The sequence below is a fragment of the Heptranchias perlo genome, chromosome 5 (assembly GCF_035084215.1).
Source record: "Heptranchias perlo isolate sHepPer1 chromosome 5, sHepPer1.hap1, whole genome shotgun sequence".
Lineage (NCBI taxonomy): Eukaryota > Metazoa > Chordata > Chondrichthyes > Hexanchiformes > Hexanchidae > Heptranchias > Heptranchias perlo.
In genome coordinates, this window is record NC_090329.1 from 127,884,673 (window position 1) to 127,905,212 (window position 20,540).

The window sequence follows — 20,540 nt, forward strand, 5'->3', positions numbered from 1 at the left end:
CGGCTGATTTGGTAACAGCAGCACCCGGTCATACAGACCACAAGCATCCGAGGTCCAGTCCCTAGTCTTAAACCGAGGGCACAATAAGAAGTCTCGAGTGCTCACGTTGTGCAGAAGGGGGTTCCCGCTTTTGACTGTTATCTAATTTAACCCCCTTTCAAACGATGTGTGAGGTTAGATGTCCCATGAGGAATTGGATGCGATGCCCACCACGGTCGAATAGCGCACCGATACTCCTCGTGAAGAATGACCAGTACAGTGCAGTACGATGCTCGTATCAGTACGTCTGTGCTGCAGAAAGGAGTCTACATGAGAAATATGACGAAAGCAAATGGGAGATTCAGGCCTTGCAACGCCAGGAGAATGTTACTCTGCACTCAACGTAACACTACACATGAGACCATCGTTCGACCTTCCTCTCTCGCCTCACCTGTAGACAGCTCAAATCAACACCGCCAATTCTGCTCCTGATTTAATCAACCATAAGCTCAACTATGGCTGACTGCTGGTCTCTCTGTTCTGTGCTGCAGTGTGTTTGGAGCAACAGTTTCTCTCTCTAGTTTTCTTATTTCAATTTGTTTGCCCCCCCACCTGTCTTTTCACCTCTGCACCACTCTCGCTTTCCAGCAGGTGTCACCGAAGAGCAGCCAGACCAATGGCTGATCTTTCCCTTAGCCCAGAGACACTGAATCAAAAAGCAAAATACTGCAGTTGCTGGAAACCTGAAATAAAAACAGAAAATGCTGGAGAAGCTCAGCAAGTCAGGCAGCATCTGTGGAGAAAGAAACAGAGTTAACGTTTCAGGTCAAAGACCTTTCGTGAGACGCTGAAGCCAGTTGTAGCACTGGGCTCCGGCTGAGATCAAAGGTTGCCGGGCAGCCATCAGGAGCAGGAACCTGGGCTGATTTAAGAATTTTTGAATTCAGTTCTGGAACGCACGGCCTGAAAGGGCGGGGGAAGCAGATTCAACAATAACTTTCAAAAGGAAATTGGATAAATACTCGAAGGGGAAAAAAATTTGCAGGGCTACGGGGAAAGGGACTAAACGGATAGCTCTTTCACGGAGCCGGCACAGGCACGATGGGCCGAGCGGCCGAACATCTCATCTGAGAGACGAAGACACCTCCAACAGTGCAGCACTCCCCTGGAGTGTCAGCCGAGATTTTGTGCTCAAGTCCCCGGAGCGGGGCTCGAACCCACAACCTTCTGAGTCAGAGGCGAGGGTGCTACCCACTGAGCCACAGCCCACACCCAACGACGAGCTATGAGTGCCGGCCTTGCCAGCGACGTCCACGTCCTGTAGAACGATTTAAAGAATTCTAAATGCAAAATCTAATTATTCCGGCGCGAGAATAAACACAGACACATTTTTTTTTAAGCCATCCTTTATTTGTCACATAATATAAAATGGAAATGAAACCAAACTGAAGAGACCGAAGGAGGAGGAGGGTGGAGTTGGAGAAAAGAATAGCCTTTCAGCTTTCAATGTAACACAAGCAGAGAAGGCCACAAATAAAAGGAAACTATACAGCCCCGGGGGGGGGTGTCAGCTTTTAAAAGGGTGGGGGACAAACCCCACCCCTCGTCCCCTCCCTCTCTCCTCTTCTGGCCGCCCCCCCCCAATAAGTTTTTTTTCCACAAGTAAACCAAAATCTTTTCAACAGTCAGTTATGCCACTTCACTGGCTGAATAAAATTAACAGCCCACTGATTTTAACATTTGGCCCCTCACCCCCCCCCCCCAAAAAGTAGTCAACTTGCATTATTTTTAAAAAAAAATTCGAGCAACAATCAGTTTATTTATGGCTTCTGTCAGGTTAAGTTTGGGGGCTATCGCCCGCCCACTTTCCTCTCCACCAAGTACACGGCAGCCGAGTACGAGAGCGAGCCAGCCCCGATCTTCCACGCCCCCCCCCCCCCCAAAACCTGATTTTGCGAACGGCGTGCCTTTACTTTTCGGAGGGAGGGGATCGCAGGGTGCAGTGCAGCGGGGGGAGGGGGGCGGAAGAGGGGGAAACAGGGGTCTCTGTTCACCACAGTGAGGTTTTGTACTTGAAGTTCAGCCTCAGCAAGTACTTCATGTTCACCTGGGCCACGTCGTAGACGATGTACCTGAAAGATCATGAGGTTAAGGTAGACAGCCATCGCCGGTGAAACCGTCTCGCCCCTCCACCCCTCTCGTGCCCTGGATTCAGGCCGGATTGCCCATCTCTCCTGAGATTTCTTGCTGCTGACACTCCCTGGGGAACAGTTCCATCGGGCAGCTCACCGTGGGCCATTCCTCACCGGAGACACCGAGGAGTGTTGAAGGGCCGAACCATTTGTATGTATGTGTTTTGGGGGGGGGGCCTTGACTGGTGGATGCGGAGAGGGGTTCACCCTCACACTAAGTGTTGGGGCGGGTGATGGGGGTCTTGGCCCTTGCCTGGTGAGTGCGAGGGAGCAGGAGCGAGCTAAGTGTCGGGGTGGAGGTCCCTCACTCACCGAATCGCCGTTGGAGGGGCTGGTTGGTGGGGGTTTTGTCCGTTGTCCCTCACACCAAGGCCTTGGAGAGGGTGCAGAAGAGATTTACTAGAACGTACCAGGGCTGAGGGGCTTCAGTTATGTGGAGAGACTGGAGAAGCTGGGATTGTTCTCCTCAGAACAGAGAAGGTTAAGGGGAGATTTGATAGAAGTGTTCAAAATCATGAACGGATTTGATAGAGTAAATAAGGAGAAACTGTTCCCACTGGCAGAAGGATCGGTAACCAGAGGACACAGATTTAAGGTGATCGGCAAAAGAACCAGAGGGGAGATGAGGGGACATTTTTTTTTTACGCAGCGAGTTGTAATGATCTGGAATTCACTGCCTGAAAGGGCGGTGGAAGCAGATTCAATAGTAACTATCAAAAGGGAATTGGATAAATACTTGAAAAGGAAAAATGTACGGGGTTAAGGGGAAAGAGCAAGGGAGTGGGACTAATTGATAGCTCTTTCATAGAGCCAGCATAGGCACGATGGGCCGAATGGCCTCCTCCTGTGCTGCACTTACTATGATACCAGCACATCCCAGCAGCTCTCACTAACAGCCTGACTGGGACTGACCTTATTTCCCACAAGGCTCAGACCCACTACAGGAATCCTGTTTTCCCATCAGTCTGGGCTTGGGCACAGGTGCCAAAAGGTGAAAGGGCAGCGTGTTTAAAAAAAAACTCGTCAACTCAAGGCCCCGTCCCCTTCTTTAACCTCAACCGCACAGCTGCAGTTCGACAGGCCCAATATTCACCCGGTGTTTGAAAGGCCAACACTGCCTCCCCTACTCTTGTATAAAGAAGGATACTCGTTGTACAGTAAGCTGGAGTCTGCGGCTGGCGTCTGGACCCCTTTCCCCAGTGGCACCTCCACTCCGTCCATCTTGATGGTGGAGTTGGGGTCCGGAGCTGTTTTCCCCACACCTGCGGAGACAGAGGAGCCTCAGTTATCAAAGAGCTGCAGCAACAACACAAACAACAAAGACTTGCATTTATAAACCACCTTTAATCGAGTAAAACGTCCCAAGGCGCTTCACAGGAACGATAATCGAACAAAATCTGACACCCAGCCACATAAGGAGATATTAGGGCAGGTGACCAAAAGCTCGGTCAAAGAGGTAGGTTCTAAGGAACGTTCACTGAGGAGAGAGAGAGAGGCGGAGAGGGTGAGGGAGGGAATTCCAGAGTTTAGGGCCGAGGCAGCTGAAGGCACGGCCGCCAATGGTGGAGCGATTAAAATCGGGGATGCGCAAGAGGCCAGAATTGGAGGAGCGCAGAGATCTCGGAGGGTTGTAGGGTTGGAGGAGGTTACAGTAACGTTCCTACACAGTGTGACGCCCTTTGCCCCGTCCCTTGCAGCCTTGCCTGTGATCTCCAACAACTCGGTGCTGTCAGGGGCGGGGTGGGGTGGGGGGGCTCAGGACCCGGAACCTTCCGATTCCTCACTGGCCCAACCACCGACAGTACGGGCCGCCCGTGCACGAGCAAGACGCAGCAGGAGATCCAAGTGAGGCCTCTTTGCGGCCTTCCCGAGGAGGCTGCACGGGACCATTACACACAAACGGGGAAGGGATGGGGCCTGTGGGGAGCCGGAAGGTTCCGGGTTGTTGTTGTTGTTGTTGTCAAATCTTCATCCTCTTCCCCTCGGGGAACAGAGCGAGGTGGTGGAAGGATTCACAGGCTGATGAACAGGCCGTGAGGTGAACACTGTTTCCACGGCTGTAACCGTCTCGGTACCGCTAGATAGGGCGGACAGTCCGACAGGGAGGGAGGGCTGTAGAAGCTCCCAGTGCTCATAGGGTGAGGAGTGGGCGGGCGGCCCCACTGGCCGTCAACATAGAATTCAGAGCCGGAGCTCCAGCCTCTGGTCGCCGGGAATGTCTGAAGAGGAGCTTGAACTCTGAACCCGCTGTCTCGGGCGGGACTCAGCTCACTCCAAGGGGCTGACGGCGAGGACGAGACCAACAGATTTGGCTTGGGGGACACAGGGAACAGAGGTGTCCAACAGGGCTGAGGGATATCAGGGAGTGAGAGACTCGGGGGGGGGGGGGGGGGGGGGGGTAACTTCAGGGAATGAGAGACTCGGGGGGGGGGGGGGGGTAACTTCAGGGAATGAGAGACTCGGGGGGGGGGGGGGGTAACTTCACGGAATGAGAGACTCGGGGGGGGGGGGGGGTAACTTCACGGAATGAGAGACTCGGGGGGGGGGGGGGTAACTTCTGGGAATGAGAGACTCGGGGGGGGGGGGGTAACTTCAGGGAATGAGAGACTCGGGGGGGGGGGGTGGGGGTGGGGAACTTCAGGAATGAGAGACTCGGGGGGGGGGGGGTAACTTCAGGGAATGAGAGACTCGGGGGGTGGGGGGTAACTTCAGGGAATGAGAGACTCGGGGGGGGGGGGGGGGTAACTTCAGGGAATGAGAGACTCGAGGGGGGGGGGGGGGTAACTTCAGGGAATGAGAGACTCGGGGGGGGGGGGGTAACTTCAGGGAATGAGAGACTCGGGGGGGGGGGGGGGGTAACTTCAGGGAATGAGAGACTCGGCGGGGGGGGGGGGGGGGGGGGGTAACTTCAGGGAGTGAGAGACTCGGGGAGGGGGGGGGGGGGGTAACTTCAGGGAATGAGAGACTCGGGTGGGGGGGGGGGGGTAACTTCAGGGAATGAGAGACTCGGCGGGGGGGGGGGGGGGGGGGGGGTAACTTCAGGGAGTGAGAGACTCGGGGAGGGGGGGTAACTTCAGGGAATGAGAGACTTGGGGGGGGGGGGGGTAACTTCAGGGAATGAGAGACTCGAGGGGGCGGGGGGTAACATCAGGGAATGAGAGACTCGTAGGCCGGAGGTGGCGGGGTAATATCAGGGACTGAGAGTCCGGGGACTGGGTGTAACAGTGAGCTAAGACATCCAAGTGCGTCTCACATTGACACAGCGGGAGGGGCTGCCCACAAGATCAGCTGTATCGCATTGAACAACAGTAAAGGAGGCCGAAGGAGTGCAGACAATTATATTGACAGCTTACCTTTCACACTGTGTTTGCCTTTTGGTAGTTTTGTAATATGACTGGCTCGTTTCAACTCGTACCTGGGAAAGCACAACATTGGAACGTGAGCGGCCCCAGAATCAGCACTGGGCTTCGAACCCTTCACATCAGTTCAATAGGAAACTCAATATCTCATCACAGTAGGAAGCCAGCTCCACCCCGGAGCTTTCAACATTAATCGCAGAGCGAGCTCCACCCCGGAGCTTTCAACATTAATCCCAGAGCGAGCTCCACCCCGGAGCTATCAACATTAATCCCAGAGCGAGCTCCACCCCGGAGCTATCAACATTAATCCCAGAGCGAGCTCCACCCCGGAGCTTTCAACATTAATCCCAGAGCGAGCTCCACCCCGGAGCTATCAACATTAATCCCAGAGCGAGCTCCACCCCGGAGCTATCAACATTAATCCCAGAGCGAGCTCCACCCCGGAGCTTTCAACATTAATCCCAGAGCGAGCTCCACCCCGGAGCTTTCAACATTAATCCCAGAGCGAGCTCCACCCCGGAGCTATCAACATTAATCCCAGAGCGAGCTCCACCCCGGAGCTATCAACATTAATCCCAGAGCGAGCTCCACCCCGGAGCTATCAACATTAATCCCAGAGCGAGCTCCACCCCGGAGCTATCAACATTAATCCCAGAGCGAGCTCCACGCCGGAGCTATCAACATTAATCCCAGAGCGAGCTCCACCCCGGAGCTATCAACATTAATCCCAGAGCGAGCTCCACCCCGGAGCTATCAACATTAATCCCAGAGCGAGCTCCACCCCGGAGCTATCAACATTAATCCCAGAGCGAGCTCCACGCCGAAGCTATCAACATTAATCCCAGAGCGAGCTCCACCCTGGAGCTTTCAACATTAATCCCAGAGCGAGCTCCACCCTGGAGCTTTCAACATTAATCCCAGAGCGAGCTCCACCCCGGAGCTATCAACATTAATCCCAGAGCGAGCTCCACCCCGGAGCTATCAACATTAATCCCAGAGCGAGCTCCACCCTGGAGCTTTCAACATTAATCCCAGAGCGAGCTCCACCCCGGAGCTATCAACATTAATCCCAGAGCGAGCTCCACGCCGGAGCTTTCAACATTAATCCCAGAGCGAGCTCCACGCCGGAGCTTTCAACATTAATCCCAGAGCGAGCTCCACCCCGGAGCTTTCAACATTAATCCCAGAGCGAGCTCCACCCCGGAGCTTTCAACATTAATCCCAGAGCGAGCTCCACGCCGGAGCTTTCAACATTAATCCCAGAGCGAGCTCCACGCCGGAGCTTTCAACATTAATCCCAGAGCGAGCTCCACGCCGAAGCTATCAACATTAATCCCAGAGCGAGCTCCACGCCGGAGCTTTCAACATTAATCCCAGAGCGAGCTCCACGCCGGAGCTTTCAACATTAATCCCAGAGCCAGCTCCACCCCGGAGCTTTCAACATTAATCCCAGAGCGAGCTCCACGCCGGAGCTATCAACATTAATCCCAGAGCGAGCTCCACGCTGGAGCTATCAACATTAATCCCAGAGCCAGCTCCACGCTGGAGCTATCAACATTAATCCCAGAGCGAGCTCCACGCTGGAGCTTTCAACATTAATCCCAGAGCGAGCTCCACGCCGGAGCTTTCAACATTAATCCCAGAGCGAGCTCCACGCTGGAGCTATCAACATTAATCCCAGAGCCAGCTCCACGCCGGAGCTATCAACATTAATCCCAGAGCGAGCTCCACGCCGGAGTTTTCTACTCTAATCCCAGAGCGAGCTCCACGCCGGAGTTTCCCACTCTAATCCAAGAGTGAGCTCCGCGCCGGAGCTTTCTACCCTAACCCCAGAGCGAGCTCCACGCTGGAGCTGCTTTCCACTCTAATCCCAGAGCGAGCTCCACGCCGGAGCTATCAACATTAATCCCAGAGCGAGCTCCATGCCGGAGCTGCTTTCCACTCTAATCCCAGAGCGAGCTCCACGCCGGAGTTTTCCACTCTAATCCCAGAGCGAGCTCCACGCCAGAGCTTTCCACTCTAATCCCAGAGCGAGCTCCACGCCAGAGCTTTCCACTCTAATCCCAGAGCGAGCTCCACGCCAGAGCTTTCCACTCTAATCCAAGAGCCAGCTCCACACTGGAGCCAGCTGCTCTAATCCAGTGCCAGCTCCACATTGGAACTATCTACTCTAATCCCAGTCTTCGCCCCACACTGGAACTATCTACTCTAATCCCAGTCTTCGCCCCACACTGGAACTATCTACTCCAATCCCAGTCTTCGCCCCACACTGGAACTATCTACTCTAATCCCAGTCTTCGCCCCACACTGGAACTATCTACTCTAATCCATGCTGGCGTCCCCTCAAGTTCCCCCAATTGTTTCTCAAACGATTGCAGGGTTTTACCCTCCCCCCACTCTATCTGGGAATCCGTTCCACGTTCATCAGTCTGTGTGTGAAGAAGAGCTTCCTGATATCAATCCTATATTTGCCTGTCACTAGCTGGAATCTGTGTTTCCCCTTGTCCTACTCTCATGGTTTAAAGACATTTTCTGAACCTACCTTTTTCCCCAAGCCACTTACAATCAAATTTATAAAAAGGTCCTCGAGTAGCTCAGCTCTTCCTGATATATTATTCTCCAGGCTCCACATAAAACTGTCTCCATCTCCGCGTGTAATGTAGGACCTCGTCCTCAATGTGCACTGTTCCATTGTTAGGGAGTGAACCGTCACTAATTTTAAAGCTCTCCTCTACCGGTTCGTTCAGAAGCGGGCAGAACCTTCCCACCGTGGTCATTCTTCCCGCCTAGACAGTGACCGAGTGTCAGCGGGCTGCTCGACCACACAAGGCATCACAGCAGAGCCCAGCTTGACTCCTCACTACAACACCCATGTACCGCACGTACTCCCCAGCGAGGGACGTGGACAGCGACTAGGCGCAGGAACGCGGGCTGCTTTTCCAACTTTAATGGCCCCCATAACCGCCCCTGGCTGAGAGGTCAGCTAACTCAGCCAAGACTAGGGATCAAACCTGGGCCCTTCCTACTCCGTCCGGCCCAGTACAGGGGGTGCTTTAAATTAATGAACCACCAGTTCTGGGCACCGCACCTCAGGAAGGATATATTGGCCTTGGAGGGGGTGCAGCGCAGGTTCACCAGAATGATACCGGGGCTAAAAGGGTTAAATTATGAGGACAGGTTGCATAGACTAGGCTTGTATTCCCTTGAATATAGAAGATTAAGGGGTGATCTAATTGAGGTGTTTAAGATGATTAAAAGATTTGATAGGGTAGATAGAGAGAAACTATTTCCTCTGGTGGGAGAATCTAGAACAAGGGGGAATACCCTTAAAATTAGAGCTCGGCCGTTCAGGGGTGATGTCAGGAAGCACTTCTTCACACAAAGGATAGTGGAAATCTGGAACTCTCTCCCCCAAAAAGCTGTTGAGGCTGGGGGTCAATTGAAAATTTCAAAACTGATTTTTGTTGGGTAAGAGTATTAAGGGTTACAGAACCAAGGCAGGTAAGATGGAGTTAAGATACAGATCAGCCAGGATCAAACTGAATGGCGGAACAGGCTCGAGGGGCTGAATGACCTCCTCCTGTTCCCAATTCAAATCATTGTGACATGAATCGCAAATTAATTCTTCAAATGTTGACGTACACAGACAATTAAAAAGAGAGTTTTGCTACTCACATGTTCCCCAGCGCCACTTCAGCCAGCAAAACGAGCCCCACAGGTTCAGCCTGAGACGTGTGGCAGTAATTTGCACTTTTAGAAACCATGTCGGCAAAATAGACGCCTTTACCGAACATGTAACCGGTCTGTCAGAAAAGAAAAACCAAAAGGAAACACGGTGATGGAAGGTTCCCTTTCACCGCCACCTGTCCCGGGAGGGTCAGGATCAGGCAGAGGCAGGTCGATGAGTACAAGGAGAGCAAAAGAACCAAAAAGGAAGGGGGGCAGGCTTTAAACGGAGCAGGGGTACTGGGTGCAGATCGCAAGAGAGACCGTCAGTACAAGACTCATTTGCAGACAATGAAAAATGGCAGATGAGGCACTGGGTTGCATTAGCAGAGGGACAGAGTGCAAATCAACAACAACTTGCATTTATAAAGCGCCTTTAACGTAACGGCCAAATCAGACAAAATATGACACCAAGCCATATAAGGAAATATTAGGACAGGTGGCCAAAAACTTGGTCAAAGAGGTAGGTTTTAAGGAGCGAGAGGTGGAGAGGTTTAGGGAGGGAATTCCAGAGCTTAGGGCCGAGGCAGCTGAAGGCACGGCCGCCAATGGTGGAGCGATTAAAATCGGGGATGCGCAAGAGGCCAGAATTGGGAGAGCGCAGAGATCTCGGAGGGTTGTAGGGCTGGAGGAGGTTACAGAGAGAGGGAGGGGCGAGGCCACGGAGGGATTTGAAAACAAGGATGAGAATTTTAAAATCGGACCGGGAACCAACGTAGGTCACACCCCCTTGTCTGGAGCACTTGTGCGCAGCTCGTCACCTGATCACCGGATGGGTATTACTGGTCCTCGAGAAGTAGAGGTGAGCAACACAAATAAACCTGGGGTAACAGGACCATAAATTCAGAGTATGACCTGACTGAACGCCTCAGGCGAAGTTAGCTAAGTTCAGAGCAAGAAGGGAGGTTTGGCAGATCCTCTGGGGTAGATTTTCACCGTACAGACCGAGTGTGAACTCAACTCCACTGAACCAGACGGAAAATAAAGTCGGGTGGTTTCTACAGCGGGCGGCCGATTCCACAGCGCCAGTTTTATGCCTGGGCGGCAAGTTGAACGTCTGCCCCTGCTGTGTCAGTGTGGCTCAGTGAGTCGCACTCTTGCCTGAGTCAGGAGGTCGTGGGTTCAAGCCCCACTCCAGAGACTTGAAACACAAAATCTAGGCTGATGCTCCAGTCTCAGCACTGAAGGATGAGGTCTTAAAACCCAGGCCCCGCCCACCCGTTTGGGTGGACGTTAAACATCCCATCGCACTGGTGTCCTTCGCCCCCCCTCGTCACAGACACTAGATTGATTCCTGGGATGAGAGGGTTGTCCTGTGAGGAGAGATTGAGTAGAATGGGCCTATATTCTCTGGAGTTTAGAAGAATGAGCAGTGATCTCATTGAAATGTATAAGATTCTTAGAGGGCTTGACAGGGTCGATGCTGTTGATTGTTTCCCCTGGTTGGAGAGTCTAGAACTAGGGGGCATAGTCACAGGATAAGGGGTCGGTCATTTAAGACTGAATTGAGGAGAAATTTCTTCACTCAGAGGGCTGTGAATCTTTGGAATTCTCTGCCCCAGAGGGCTGTGGATGCTCAGTCACTGAATATATTCAAGGCTGAGATCGATAGATTTTTGGACTCGGGGAATCAAGGGATATGGGGATTGGGCAGGAAAGTGGAGTTGAGGTCGAAGATCAGCCATGATCTTATTGAATGATGGAGCAGGCTCGAGGGGCCGAATGGCCTACTCCTGCTCCTATTTCTTATGTTCTTACACGCGCCCCTCGCCCTTTAAATGCCCACTCACCACGGGAGCCTCTGGCGGCGCGATTCGGAGACCCTGAGATAAAATGCCGGCGAAGTTGGTGGTGCGAGACCCGTGCCAAAGCAGCTGGCGGTTGTGAAGATCACTGAAGGGCCCGAAACGCTGATCCTCCCCCTCACGCTTAATCTTAAAGATCTACCGGGAAGAGAAAAGGAGACCGCGGGGTGAAAACAGCTCCACGCCAGCACCATCAGACAGACTGCCCGTTAACACACAGCAAGGAGCAGGGAGGGGGAAAAAACAATACTCAATATAGGGACCGGATCACTGGTTATACGAGGGTGGGAAAAGGGGGGAGAGAGGGAGGAGGGCGAGAGAGAGAGAGGAGGGCGAGAGAGAGAGAGAGAGGAGGGCGAGAGAGAGAGAGAGAGGAGGGCGAGAGAGAGAGAGAGAGGAGGGCGAGAGAGAGAGAGAGAGGAGGGCGAGAGAGAGAGAGAGAGGAGGGCGAGAGAGAGAGAGAGAGGAGGGCGAGAGAGAGAGAGAGAGAGGAGGGCGAGAGAGAGAGAGAGAGGAGGGCGAGAGAGAGAAGAGGGGAAGAGAGAAGAGGGGAAGAGAGGAGAGGGGAAGAGAGGAGAGGGGAAGAGAGGAGAGGGGAAGAGAGGAGAGGGGAAGAGAGGAGAGGGGAAGAGAGGAGAGGGGAAGAGAGGAGAGGGGAAGAGAGGAGAGGGGAAGAGAGGAGAGGGGAAGAGAGGAGAGGGGAAGAGAGGATAGGGGAGGGAGAGGATAGGGGAGGGAGAGGATAGGGGAGGGGAGGGGAGGGATAGGGGAGGGGAGGGATAGGGGAGGGGAGGGATAGGGATAGGGGAGGGGAGGGATAGGGGAGGGGAGGGATAGGGGAGGGGAGGGGAGTGGAGGGAGAGGGAGCTATAAACCAGCGTGTCACAATGAGGATCTGGTAGGAGCCATATCTTATTCCAGCCTCCTTTTGTGTAGGTGCTGGATTTCGCTGATTACTGTCCCACAGGAACTGACTGCTCGATCATTCTTCATGCGGCAACCCAGACTGCAAGTGCTGGCCGGCTATTCGACTGCAGAGGGCACCACAACCGAGACCCCTCATCTCCATCGCCACCACCCCCCCTCCCCCATCCACGTCTGCACTTTCCAGCGGGATCCACTGGTGTTCAGGAGCGGGAACTCCTTACCCTCCCCCCCCCCAACTCCGCATGATCTTATCCTCCATTAGTTGGGGGGCTGCGGAGGCCAAGTGGCTCGGAAGGGACTAGAGCTCAAACCCTGGGAACCTCCTGGTCCGTGTGGCTCCTTTCCACACTGGCCGGTCGGTGCATTGACTCACCAAACCATCGGGGAGCTCCAAGCTTTGTTTCAAAAGGGACGTCTCCTGTGTAAATGAATGCCCTGTGCCAGGTAGCGGAACACCCCGCAGCACTGATGCAAGGGGAACCAGAAGACAAGCGAGATGCAAGGGTCTGTATCCTAAGGATAGGCCCCATTTCCCCCGGGAAGGCCCTAAATCACCCTTGGGATCACCTCACCGTCGCTGGCTGAAAGCAGCATGGCCAAGGGCTTTGATAAACAGCCCGGGGAAAGAAAGTGGCAGGGGGGAAACGTCGCACTCCTGAACGGACAATTAACATGCTGGGAAGGGCTCAAAATCCAGCTGGTGCAGACCCATGATAGAAGCCTACCACCAAAGGCCTTGGAAGGTGACAGCCAGTCTCCATGGCAACCCCAGGCCGCACGCGCTGTCCTGGGCCAGGCTGAGCACAGTCTGCGGACAGTCACTGCGACACTCACCTCCATCACTTCGAGATCGTACTGGTTGTGTGTAGCAGCGTGCGTGTTTTTGACGTAGTCAGTTATTATCTTGGCTTCATCCGCGTTTTTATCCAGGACCTAAAAGAGAATTTTTAACGGCGTAAGAAAAGAGTTGAGTGAACACAAGTGCAGCAGTGTCGACATCAGCTCTCGGACGACGGAGACGGAAGATGTGGCGGGGGGCTGCGTCACAGAAAAGTTTTAATGGAAGTGTTAAAAACAATTATAAACCGAAATTACAATATTTCAGCGAGCGAGTGGTCAATCTATGGACAGGCTCCCTCGGGAGACGGTGGAAGCAGAGAGTGAGTCATTCAAATGCAAATTAGATTGATTTCTTTCAGAAAATAACATTTTGGGATACAGTATGTGAGTAATTTGAGACATGACATGTGGTGAGTGTAGGGGCTCGGGAGGATCAGGTAACTTTGGACCTCTGGTTCCCAGAGCTCTCCATCACTGGGGGTTTTCCTCACCTCATGTCTGGGTCTGTTGTAGACTAATTGATGGAGATTGATTGCTGTGATTAGTCAATAACTCCATTATCGTTGGATCAGGTGACTACCCGGATAGGAGAAGGTGAACTTTGGTCTTTTATCGTCCGGCTATTCCTATGTTCCTAAAACAGAGAGGGGCTGTTCCATAGGGAGAACCCTAACAGCACCTGAATGCTGTCTCCTCCCTTTCACCACCTTCCCCACCACCAACTATTCATTCTTGAACATGGTGACTGTTGGTGAAGGTCCACTCTGGTCGGCCACCCTCTGGTACCCCAGCCACAGCACTGATTCTCAGGCGTAAGCTCAGATGGCGAATCAGGCTATTCAACTGTGGGAGGGGGATATCAGTATCACAGCCAAATGTGAATGAACGTCCACACCCTTCCTGTAATAAATTGGATAGCCCGGTGGTGAAGGGTCTTCAGTTGCTTCCAAGCCTTTATTCACAGAGACCCACATTACACCCACCCCACCCCCTGGATCAGCTCTCTTATAAATGGACACGAGAGTTCCCAGTTGATACACACCACCTGAATACAATTAACACTAATCGATATAAATCGCATGGAGACAATTAACACTTCCCCCCACCACCCCAAAATCCCAGGGGCATTGTGTTCAATTGCAGCATCCTGGCCTAGCTCAGAGCACCGAACTCATCCCAATCTGATCCGGTCTGGAAGGTTCAGAGTGGCAGCCGGCAGGTGGGGATAGTTACAGGGAATAGGTTTACACACGGAAGGGTTCCATCAGTCACCTTGATATCAGTGTGCAGCTTCTCGTAATTGATGTCAATCGGATCCTTGGCGTCATCGTCCTTCCCGCCTTTGAGGAGACTGTACGCAACCTCAATGTCCAGCAGACTGTCCAGCATCTGCACTTTGGCCTGGAGTTCAAGACAGGGCAAGGGTCAAAGAAAGGCACAGAATTCAGACAAGAATCAAATGACAGGTCACAAGGTGGACAGGTTTTATAGGGAGGGGGGGGAGGGGGAGGGGAGGGGGAGGGGAGGGGGAGGGAGGGGGGGGGAGGGGGAGGGAGGGGGGGGGAGGGGGAGGGAGGGGAGGGCAGGGGGAGGGAGGGGAGGGCAGGGGGAGGGAGGGGGAGGGCAGGGGGAGGGAGGGGGAGGGCAGGGGGAGGGAGGGGGAGGGCAGGGGGAGGGAGGGGGAGGGCAGGGGGAGGGAGGGGGAGGGAGGGAGGGAGGGAGGGCAGGGGGAGGGAGGGAGGGAGGGCAGGGGGAGGGAGGGGGAGGGAGGGGAGGGAGGGGGAGGGAGGGCAGGGGGAGGGAGGGGGAGGGAGGGCAGGGGGAGGGAGGGGGAGGAAGGGGGAGGAAGGGGGGGGGCAGGGGGAGGGAGGGGAGGAGGGGGAGGGGAGGAGGGGGAGGGGAGGGTCTCTTTACGTGTAAGCAGTGGGTCATTCAACCTTTTACAACATCATAACCGAATCCCATTCTGTGCTCACTCAACTCTCACTTTCCAGTAAAATTCTTTTTTACCTAACCCAAGGCACCAAGTGTAATTGTAATTATTCCCACCTCCATCCCAGCAGAGATCATTTAAACACAGCACAGATCGGGGACGGCAACCGTACGGCCCACGACCAGACCAAACAGTACAGTCAGCTACTGAACCATTTTTGGGGAGTGGGAGAGGGGAAAGAGAGGCACAATAACATCTCTGCTACTGTACTGCAATTGTGTGCGAGCTTGGTCCAGATTCTAAAATCCTCAGTCTGTGCGCGCGCGTCACGGAAATGAGGAGGAATTTCTTCTCCCAGAGGGTCGTGAATCTTTGGAATTCTTTACCCCAAAAAGCTGTGGAGGCTGAGTCATTGAATACATTCAAGGCTGAGTTAGATACATTTTTGATCAGCAAGAGAGTCAAAGGATATGGGGAAAAGGCGGGAAAGTGGAGTTGAGGTAAAAATCAGATCAGCCATGATCTCATTGAATGGGGGAGCAGGCTCGAGGGGCTGAATGGCCTACTCCTATCTCTTATGGTCTTTGTCTGTGTGCGTGTGTCTCTGTCTGTCTCTCCCTCCATGACTGGGCTTCTGTATCAAACCAACAGGGCCCAGGGAGGAAATGCTTCACTAACTCTACTTCCTACCCTTTCCACATTAAAAAAAAATTATTACAGGCTCTGGGAATTTGAACGGGAAAACACCAGAGAACGAAAAAGCCAGAAGTCTGCAGAGCTCACCTCCTTGGAAATGGCCAGCCTTTCAACACCACCCCCCCACCGCCCAGGATCGGGGGCTTTGAGACTGATGTGATAAAAAGCTGCTCTCTCTCTCTCTTCCTCTTCACCCCCACCCCCCGCCTTCCCTCTGTGATGGGCTAATTTGATTTGAGTTTGCGGCTGTCTAGTGCGTGAAGCCATGTCGCAAAAAAAAACAAACATCCCTTAGTTTAGCAATAAATTGGCAGTCTGAGTCAGATGGGGCCACCGAGGATGAGAAAATGTAGTAAGGAGCCCTCTTCCAAGATTGTAATTAAGGCACATGGACAGGGAGGGGAGCACTGTCGGGGAGCTACTCTGGTTGTGACGTGTAGCAAAATTAGAAACACACTGTCTTTGTAATAAGTTTACAACGCAGGTACACGTAACAAGCTACAGCCATCCTTATTCTTGAGGGACAGTAGAGGGGGCATTATTGAGGCACACACCCAGTACTCGAGATAGGAAAGTCTCCCACTGCCCAGCACCAACATCCCTTACCTTGACCAGCATTAAAATACCTGAGCGCATCAAAAAATCTTACAGCGGAGGAGGCCATTCAGCCCATCCTACCTGTGCTGACTCTCTGAAAGAGCTATCCAATTAGTCCCACTCCCCTTTGCCCTGTAAATTTTTTCCCCTTCAAGTATTTATCCAATTCCCTTTTGAAAGTTACTATTGAATCTGCTTCCCCCGCCCTTTCAGGCAGGGCATTCCAGATCATAACAACTCACTACGTAAAAAAGCTTCTCATCTCACCCCTTTGGTTCTTTTGCCAATTATCTTAAATCTGTGTCCTCTGGTTACCAACCCTTCTGCCACTGGAAACAGTTTCTCCTTATTTACTCTATCAAAACCCCTCATAATTTTGAACACCTCTATCAATCGCCATGGTTACCTGGATGTATTCTTCATTATTCAAGAGTGGCGGTTTCTTCATTCCAAAGTCATGTGGTATGAGCGTGTAGAACCGATTAGACAGGTCCAATATCTGAGATTCCGTGCCACTGTTAGCAACAACCTGATACAACAAATGACAGTCGTTTGGCTTTCATGCATCTTTCATAGAAAGGAGCATGCCGCTAAATTCATCTACCACATCAAAATTTATTCACTAAAATTTTAAAAAAGTACTGAAAAGGAATAAACTCCCATCTTTTATATATTTTATTTTTCAGAGTGAGACCACTGTGACAGCCAATGAGTTGGAGGCAGGGAGGGACTCTGTTGGTTGTAAAATAGACTCTGAGTCTATTTAAAGAGTCTCTGCGCACTACAGCAACATCTCCTGATAAAAGCAGGATTATTTCTCCAGTAAGATGCAGTGATTGGAGGTTAGTTTACATAATACAAATTATGAACGTAAAATCAATCCCAGTCACGATTGATGGGGGAAATTACCCAATCATCTCCATTCTAGCCAGGAATGGTGGTGTAACCGCTTTTATTTTTATTCATTCTCTGGATGTGGGCATCACTGGTAAGGCCAGCATTTATTGTCCATCCCTAGTTGCCCTGAGAAGGTGTTGGTGAGCCTTCTTGAACTGCTGCAGTATTTGTAGTAATGGTGCTGTTAGTTAGGGAATCTTTGGGTTCTCCTGATGGCACAGTAGGTAAATGCACTGCCCGGTGTAATACTGAGCCGCACAGACCAGGGAGGAGCACCGCCCGGTGTAATACTGAGCCGCACAGACCAGGGAGGAGCACCGCCCGGTGTAATACTGAGCCGCACAGACCAGGGAGGAGCACCGCCCGGTGTAATACTGAGCCGCACAGACCAGGGAGGAGCACCGCCCGGTGTAATACCGAGCCGCACAGACATTCTGATAGCTTCTGGTCACGGTCAATTCTGGTACCACAAACTATCAGGATTTTTGGAATTCACTTTCACAATTTACCGTGGTGGGATTTGAACTCACGACCTCTGGGTTGCTACCCCAGTACCATAACCACTAGGCTACCGTATGGAATAGGTTGGAACTCATTGAAAACTGCAGCCCTACCTGCTGAACCTCATTAAGAATGGAGTACGCGCTCTGGATCTGTCTCTTGCTCAGTTTGCCCAGCGGCATCTTCTGAAGATCAATCTGTTGGGAAAGAAAACACAGCGAATGACTGCACTAAATGTCAGACGGACCCAGAGAGACAAGTGTTACAGTCCTTCTGGTACAACTATATACTTATATACATATATTTTGAGATGCTTCCGTCACACGCCAAGTGTCACACTTCTCTGCACACAAGCTTTTGCCACTTTTTAAAAAAAAAACAAAGTCCCTCATTTTGAACCGACTGAGCGACTTCCCCAACAACACCTTCTAATTAACTTCCCAGTCACATCCCTAATTATCCCGAGGATCTGCAAAAGAGCAATGAGCCTTTAACTGACCCAGGAAGGTTCAACTATGACACCTTGCAGAGACACACAGCTAACGGCAGAATAATACACGATACTTGGCATCCTCCTGTGGTGTTGCTCCTGCCACTGTCAGCGGATATGACGGAGCTACACCGCCACCCAGTGGCCCCGTTTAGAGGGAATTCCCATTCTAAATGCACGTAGCTAGTTTCAACATAAAATATTGATATAAAAAAAGCGTGACCAAAAACTGTATCAACAGAAAGTGAAGCTTGTGGACAGGAAATATGTGCACACTGGTTCTTAATATTGATATCTCATGGTATGACACAATAATCCTTATAAAACAGTATACCCTCCAACCGAGTGTGAGGGCAGATCTGCTGGTACTTCAGAAGTGGGACTAATTGGATAGCTGTTCCAAGGAGCCAGCACGTTGGGCCAAATGGACGACTCCTGTGCTGTAAGATCCTTTGAAATAATGAAAAAAATGCCCCCCCCACCCCCCACCTACCAGAGGAAATTTTTTTAAGACTAAAAAATCTATTGAGGTTTACAGCTCCAAATATATTTACTACCTGTATGAAACACTTTTACTTCGAATACATGTCAAATCACACCAAGTTAAAACCCTGTAAAAGTCTTTAGATTCCCCCCCCACCACTTCATTAAAGAACTTGACACCCCAAGGCTCCTCGCCCAAGCGCCCGACCCCTCGACGGCCCCTCCCACTCGCTGTCCCCCCACCTTGTACCTCAAACTCCACCATGGCTTTCTTCATGCTCTCCACGTCGAAGATGACCTTGATGAGTTCCTGCACGGCCTTCTCCAGCTTGGATTTGGTGCCTGTGCTGGCTGTCAGCTTCTTCACAGCTTCTTCGTCCTTTGCGGGGAGGGATTGAGAGGAGAAACATCAGCTACTGTCGGTGCAATTATCAGACGAGCCACCCCCACCCGGTCAATTAGTCGTCTTTCGGATGAGACGTTAAACCGAGGCCTCGTCTTCCCTCTCAGCTGGACGTAAAAGGTCCCATGGCATTATTCGAACAAGAGCAGGGGAGTTCTCCCCGGTGTCCTGGCCAATATTTATCCCTCAACCAACACCACCAAAACAGGTTGTCTGGTCATTATCACATCGCTGTTTGTGGGATCTTGCTGTGTTCAAATTGACTGCCGTGTTTCCCACATTACAACAGTGACTACACTTCAAGAGTACTTCATTGGCTGTAAAGCGTTTTGGGACATCCTGACGTGGTGAAAGGAGCTATAGAAATGCAAGATCGATCTTTCTTTTGCAATAGACCCAGATATGAGGAGAGAAAAACCCCCAGTGATGGAGTTTTTGGAACCATCGGTCCAAAGTCACCTGTTCCTCCTGAGCATCTTACCCTTAGTATAGGGACACTAGAATCGACCCCAGCACTCTGGGAGGGGGGAAAAAAAAATCAGATTCCGATTACTAACCAGTGACTTTGTGGATTATTTTTGTCACATAGACCTGCAGTAAACTGAACCAAAGTGCTGTCAGTCTCCTGAAGCTGAGATTTCTCGGACCCCCGCCCTCCAGGGAGAGAATAAGCAGCTGCAATGGCTTCCCCAATGGGCGTACCTCTGTTCTGCATCATCAGGGAAGAGGGGCAGCAGAGGCAAGAGGTTGCGAGAGAGGGGCACCATGCCAGGACACTGCAGCCCACTCGACAGCACCCCCCCACAACCCCCGAGAGTGTGTACAGGCAGCGCGGGCAGTACCAAGACGTGTCGGAGGAGCCCTGCGAGGGAATCGTCGACCGTCCGCGCAAAGATCTCCAGCCGCAGTCTACAGGAGAGGTTGAGTAGATTGGGACTCTACTCATTGGAGTTCAGAAGAATGAGAGGCGATCTTATTGAAACATATAAGATTGTGAAGGGGCTTGATCGGGTGGATGCAGTAAGGATGTTCCCAAGGATGGGTGAAACTAGAACTAGGGGGCATAATCTTAGAATAAGGGGCTGCTCTTTCAAAACTGAGATGAGGAGAAACTTCTTCACTCAGAGGGTAGTAGGTCTGTGGAATTTGCTGCCCCAGGAAGCTGTGGAAGCTACATCATTAAATAAATTTAAAACAGAAATAGACAGTTTCCTAGAAGTAAAGGGAATTAGGGGTTACGGGGAGCGGGCAGGAAATTGGACATGAATTTAGATTTGAGGTTAGGATCAGATCAGCCATGATCTTATTGAATGGCGGAGCAGGCTCGAGGGGCCGATTGGCCTGCTCCTGCTCCTATTTCTTATGTTCTTATGTACTTCCCGCGGGGCGCTATCACTCGAGATGGGAGGCCACTGCCCTCCTGAATGTTTACGGCTGCCCGGCCAGGTGGGGTGGGGTGGGGGGGTGAAAAAAAAGTGCAGTACCTGTAAACTCCTCTGCTTCAATTCACGCAGTGGCATCTTTAGAAGTCTGCCAGCACCACCTGAACAGGGCCTGGGTGTAACGTCTCGGCTAAAGTCCAGCGCCTGCGGCAGGGCTGCGTTCTCGGTACGGTCACCGGTGCGGGGCCCGGACCCACGGCCTCCCGACTCAGAGCACCGCCACTGCTCTGGGCAAGAGCACGTGGCAGATTTGGCCACAATGCCACACAT

The 20,540-nt window shown here is 52.1% G+C and overlaps 1 protein-coding gene across 1 annotated transcript in view; it reads right to left on the bottom strand.

The window, feature by feature from the left end:
* Positions 1-1,367: 1,367 nt before the first annotated feature.
* Positions 1,368-20,540, bottom strand: part of parp1 (poly (ADP-ribose) polymerase 1) — a 108,835-nt gene continuing 89,662 nt past the window's right edge. The window contains exons 14-23 of the mRNA XM_067985189.1: positions 18,676-18,804; positions 17,566-17,649; positions 16,461-16,583; positions 14,101-14,229; positions 12,823-12,921; positions 11,047-11,199; positions 9,206-9,333; positions 5,525-5,586; positions 3,319-3,433; positions 1,368-2,111 (exon numbers count right to left, since the gene is read on the bottom strand). Coding sequence (XP_067841290.1) covers positions 2,030-2,111; positions 3,319-3,433; positions 5,525-5,586; positions 9,206-9,333; positions 11,047-11,199; positions 12,823-12,921; positions 14,101-14,229; positions 16,461-16,583; positions 17,566-17,649; positions 18,676-18,804 — 1,104 coding nt within the window. The 3' untranslated portion in view covers positions 1,368-2,029. The remainder of the gene's footprint in view (positions 2,112-3,318; positions 3,434-5,524; positions 5,587-9,205; positions 9,334-11,046; positions 11,200-12,822; positions 12,922-14,100; positions 14,230-16,460; positions 16,584-17,565; positions 17,650-18,675; positions 18,805-20,540) is intronic.